This window comes from Salvelinus alpinus, chromosome 4 (assembly GCF_045679555.1).
Source record: "Salvelinus alpinus chromosome 4, SLU_Salpinus.1, whole genome shotgun sequence".
NCBI classification, from domain to species: Eukaryota; Metazoa; Chordata; class Actinopteri; order Salmoniformes; family Salmonidae; genus Salvelinus; species Salvelinus alpinus.
Genome location: NC_092089.1, coordinates 34,282,688 through 34,288,465, shown reverse-complemented (window position 1 = coordinate 34,288,465; position 5,778 = coordinate 34,282,688). Strand labels below are relative to the sequence as shown.

Below are 5,778 nucleotides of genomic sequence, written 5' to 3'. Positions count from 1 at the left end.
TGCTGCGACTGTGTGTGTTACTGTGTCTTGTGATTGGGGTTGATACTGGACCCCATTCTCCCTCCTTTTGAAGAACGGATCAAGCCCAGGGAAAATTTACGTAAGGGCAAGCACACACACTTTATATTGTTTTAAGTGCAGTATTCTCCTTCTCAATAAATGTCTTCATAAAACATGTATATCTTTGCTTGTCCTAGCATTCTCCAAAATGACTAAACTATATATGCAGTTGAAGTCGGAAGTTTACATACACCTTAGCCAAATACATTTAAGCTCAGTTTTTCACAATTCCTGACATTTTAATCCTAGTAAAAATAACTGTCTTACGTCAGTTAGGAGTGTGTACTTGTCCGCTTGCTCAGTTGTGCACCGGGGCCTCCCACTCTTTCTATTCTGGTTAGGGCCAGTTTGCGCTGTTCTGCGACGGGAGTAGTACACAGTGATGTATGCGATCTTCAGTTTCTTGGCAATTTCTCGCATGGAATAGCATTCATTTCTCAGAACAAGAATAGACTGACGTGTTTCAGAAGAAAGCTTTTTTTTCTGGCCATTTTTCTGAGTGACCACAAACTTTTGAGCAGTAGTGTATATACTGAACAAAAATATAAACGCAACATGTAACAATTTTACTGAGTTGCAGTTCATATGAAGAAATAAATCCATTAGGCCCTAATCTATGGATTTCACATGACTGGGCAGGGGTGCAGGCCTGGTAGGACATAGGCCCACCCACTGGGGAGCCATCCCCAGCCAATCAGAATGCATTTTTCCACACAAAAGGGCTTTATTACAGACAGAAAAACTTTTGTTTCATCAGCTATCCGGGTGGCTGGTCTCAGACGATCCCGCAGGTGAAGAAGCCGGATCTGGAGGTCCTGGGCTGGCGTGGTTACACGTAGTCTGTGGTTGTGAGGCCGGTTAGACATACTGCCAAATTCTCTAAAACAACGTTATGGTAGAGAAATGAACATTCAATTCTCAGGAAACTGCTCTGGTGGACATTTGTGCAGTCAGCATGCCAATTGCGCTCTCCCTCAACTTGAGACATCTGTGGCATTGTGTTGTGTGACAAAACTGCACATTTTAGAGTGGCCTTTTGTCCCCAGCACAAGGTGCACCTGTGTAATGATCATGCTGTTTCATCCCCTTCTTGATATGCCACACCTGTCAGGTGGCTGGATTATCTTGGCAAAGGAGAAATGCTCACTAACAGGGACGTAAAACAAATTTGTGCACAAAATTAGAGAAATAGGCTTTTGGAACATTTCTGGGATATTTTATTTCAGCTCATGAAACATGGGACCAACACTTTACATGTTGCATTTATATTTTTGTTCAGTGTAGATGGACAATAATAACTAATCAAAAACTGGTGGTTCAGCTGTGTGTACATTATAAACTAGTGAAAAATATGTTAACTTGAACATTTATTTGTATACTGAAAGATAGATGTACATTTATGAATAATTTAAGTTTATCTTGCATACTGTATCAGTAAAACAAGGAGTAAAACATTAATATTAATTTGTCAATTTTTGGAGTTTGACCTTGTGTAATGACATCTTTTAAAAGTCAATACAAGTCAGTTACACATTGTTCCTTAATATTATAGCGAGTCTCCTGACTACAGTAAATAATATGTACAACAACCAGGTCTTGCACAAAGACAACCAATTTTATACCCTACCACTCTTTATACTGCCCTGCCTCCTCCAGGCTTATCTCTGCCCACCCCAAAAATAGCCTGGAGAGAACAGTAAGGGAGGGAGGAGGGAGGCTATAGAATCAAACTTACTAGCAGAGGAGTGCGAGAGAGCGGTATACAGGGTTGTCCAAAAACATACTTATTACACTTAAATGAATACAAATGTCAATCCTCTTCTCTTTGTTATCCCTCATTGAAATGAATAAAAATATTTGTCACCCCAGGTCCTTGCTGGGGCGAAGTGAGGGTGTTGAAAGGGAAGACAAAGAGAGGGAAAGAGGCACAGGTGAGGACCATCTCTCACACAGGTGAGGACCATCTCTCACACAGGTGAGGACCATCTCTCACACGTCCCATCCCATTTCCTCTCAAATAAGAAAACAGGTTGCGAGAGAATAATGGCATTGATACCAGCCCATAGCAAGGATGAGGTCCACTCTAACAATGAGAAGAGTAATATTAGTAACAGTAATACAATAATAACATAATGAACTGCAAAGTTACATGTGTTTGATAAAAAAAGACAAGTTTGATGTCTTTAAAAAAGAAAGTTAGATAATAAAACTGCTTGGCATTAAAAGTAATAGGAATGTCAGCCTGACGTGCTCTGGGTTCCCAACTAAAGTTTACAAATATATAAAACATGGTTGAAGTGACAGTGAGAAATGTAAAGCCATGATGTGCCCATTGACTCCTTCTCCCCGCCTCCTTCCCTCATGGCGAGCGAATCAAACAAGCAGGAACGCTTGGTGCACGCTTTACTGGCATCTTCTGTAGCCAATCATGGGAAGTGAGGGCGAGGTCCTAAACTCTCTCCTGTCCCCCTCGCAGACCTGTCCTGAAGTTATGCTTTTATGGATTAAAGTAGAGAAAAATTGAACAAAACAAGGATCCTTCTGATCCCTCACCAGGGTAGTGCGGGCTCTCCATCCAATGGCATCATCTCAAGCCAGTGGGGACCCAGCCCCCTAATGTCCAGCAGAAACAAATGAGCCAATGGGAGACTTGAGCCAGACACTCTTCAGCAGCCAATTAACTGATCTTGCATCCCAAGCCCTCCATTTTTAAAAACAACAAAGTCAGTCCTGTTAGAGTGAGATAAATTACCTCAAGCAGTCCCACTAAGTGATATGCTATTCAGTCTGAAAGATGGGCCCTGCTCCAAGGCAATGGGTAACAGCTAGAGAGTTGTTATTGTATAGTCCACTGGCATCAATGGAAGCTTACAGGGATAATATTAATATTACTAACAAAGTGCTAATTCAAGTGTGAGTATTGGAGTTTGGGGTTCATCAGCTGTGTGTGTGTGTGTGTGTGTGTCACTGGCATTTTAAAATGTCATTTTTTGGAGAGGGGGAATTACACTTTTTTTTTTTAAATCCCCTTTTACATTTTAAACAATTCCATCTCTGACACATTTTGCAAACACACATCCTCTTGGTCTTTCTGACCTGGCTCTCTGGAGAAAGAGAGAGAGACAGGTCCAGATACACACAGAGACAGAGGGGTGTAGCTTCAACAAAATTAAGAGGCGGGATTTGGGGAACTGGTCCATCGCTGGTTGGTCAATCCAGCCTGTCGGCATCCTTCATCTAGATGACTCCTGCGAATCCCTCGGCTCCTCTGGACTACCCTCCCTCTCTCGATCCGCCTCCTCTCCCAATGGCTCCGCCCCTCCTCCTGTCCCTTCCCCTGATTGGGTGCCAGACGGTCCGGGGAGCGAGGAGGCCTCGTTGGTCTCAGAGGGGACGGCAGTCTGCATGATCTTCTGTCGGACCTCCCTGATCTTCAGCTGCAGACACACCTTGGTGGGGAAGATGTCTGAGTAGCGTGCCTGGAAGGCTGCCGTGGCCTGGGCTGGAGAGCAGACAGGAGAAGGAGGAAGACAGAGAGGAAGTGATGATTATTTTTGATTGACTAGGAATGTAGAGAAAAACAATTTTGCTGGGTGGGGAGGACTTTGTGTGTGCACATGTGTACACTGTAAATGAGAGTGAGAGTAGGCCTATGTACAATACCAGTCAAAAGTTTGGACACCTACTCATTACAGGGTTTATCTTTATTTGGACTATTTTCTACATTGTAGAGTAGTGAAGACATCAAAACTATGAAATAACACATATGGAATCATGTATTAACCAAAAATGTGTAGGAGTGGTATACAGAAGATGGGATTTTTACCAAATAGGGCTAAGTCCATATTATAGTAAGAACAGCTCAAATAAGCAAAGAGAAATGACAGTCCATCATTCCTTAAGACATGAAGGTCAGTCAATCCAGAAAATTTCAAGAACTTTTCAAGTTTCTTCAAGTGCAGTCGCTAAAACCATCAAGCGCTATGATGAAACCGGCTCTCATGAGGACCGCCACAGGAATGAAAGACACAGAGTTACCTCTGCTGCAGAGGATAAGTTCCTTAGAGTTACCAGCCTCTGAAATTAAAGCCCAAATAAATGCTTCAGAGTTGAAGTAACGGACACATCTCAACCTCAACTTTTCAGACGAGACGGCGTGAATCAGGCCTTCATGGTCGAGTTGCTGCAGAGAAACCACTACTAAAGGACACCAATAATAAGAAGAGACTTGCTTGAGCCAAGAAACACAAGCAATGGACATTAGACCAGTGGAAATCTGTCCTTTGGTCTGATGAGTCCAAATTTGAGATTTTTGGTTCCAACCACTCTCTTTGTGAGACGCAGAGTAGGTGAATGGAGGATCTCCGCATGCGTGGTTCCCACCGTGAAGCATGGAGGTGTGATGGTGCTTTACTGGTGACACTGTCAGTGACCTATTTAGAATTCAAGGCACAATTAACCAGCATGGCTACCACAGCATTCTGCAGCGATACGCCATCCATTCTGGTTTGCACTTAGTGGCACTATCATTTGTTTTTCAACAGGACAATGACCCAACACACCTCCAGGCTGTGTAAGAGCTATTTGACCAAGAAGGAGAGTGATGGAGTGCTGCATCAGATGACCTGGCCTCCACAATCACCCAACCTCAACCCAATTGAGATGGTTTGGGATGAGTTGGACCGCAGAGTGAAGGAAAAACAGCCAACAAGTGCTCAGCATATGTGGGAACTCCTTCAAGACTGTTGGAAAAGCATTCCAGGTGAAGCTGGTTGAGAGAATGCCAAGAGTGTGCAAAGCTGTCATCAAGGCAAAGGGTGGCTACTTTGAAGAATCTATTTTGATTTGTTTAACCCTTTTTTGGTTACTACATGATTCCATATATGTTATTTCATAGTTTTGATGTCTTCACTATTATTCTACAATGTAGAAAATAGTAAAAATAAAGAAAAACCCTTGAATGAGTAGGTGTGTCCAAACTTTCGACTGGTACTGTATATAAAAATCTATATGCAAGTGTGTGTGTATGTGTGTCTGTACTGACCTGATGGGAAGAAGCCATGCTCCTGGAAGAGCTGCATGACGAGGGCTCGTCTCTGGTCCAGGGTGCGTCTCAGAGAGGAGTAGGGCACCTTGTCAAACTCCAGCTCCCCCAGGATGTCCTCTCCGTCAGCACCTGTCCCTGGAGGGGGACACACAGACGGGGGGGCTGACAGACACACACTCTGGTTAGTCTTTTATATAAAACATTTGTGTAAACATGGAACATATATTTTAGGACTTGGAAGAGCAGTTTATTATACAGCGCATTCAGACTTGACTTTTTCCAGTTTTGTTACATTACAGCCTTATTCTAAAATCATCAATCTACACAGAATACCCTATAATGCCAAAGCAAAAACAGGTTTTTAGAAATGTTTGCCAATTTAAATAGCACATTTACATAAGTATTCAGACACTTTACTCAGCACTTCGTTGACACACCTTTGGCAGCGATTAGAGCGTTGAGTCTTCTTGTGTATGACGCTACAAGCTCGTCACACCTGTATTTGGGGAGGTTTTCCTATTCCTCACAAGTTGGATGGGGAGCGTTGCTGCACAGCTATTTTCAGGTCTCTCCAGAGATGTTCAATCAGGTTCAAGTCTGGGCTCTGGCTGGGCCACTCAAGGACATTCAGAGACTTGTCCTGAAGCCACTTCTGCGTTATCTTGGCTGTG

The 5,778-nt window shown here is 43.1% G+C and overlaps 1 protein-coding gene across 2 annotated transcripts in view; it reads right to left on the bottom strand.

Annotated features, from left to right (window-relative positions):
* Positions 1 to 1,254: 1,254 nt before the first annotated feature.
* cicb (capicua transcriptional repressor b) overlaps positions 1,255 to 5,778 on the bottom strand; it is a 57,417-nt gene continuing 52,893 nt past the window's right edge. For both annotated transcript variants that reach the window (XM_071396829.1, XM_071396830.1), the window contains exons 20-21: positions 5,105 to 5,269; positions 1,255 to 3,562 (exon numbers count right to left, since the gene is read on the bottom strand). In XM_071396829.1, coding sequence (XP_071252930.1) covers positions 3,294 to 3,562; positions 5,105 to 5,269 — 434 coding nt within the window. In that variant the 3' untranslated portion in view covers positions 1,255 to 3,293. The remainder of the gene's footprint in view (positions 3,563 to 5,104; positions 5,270 to 5,778) is intronic.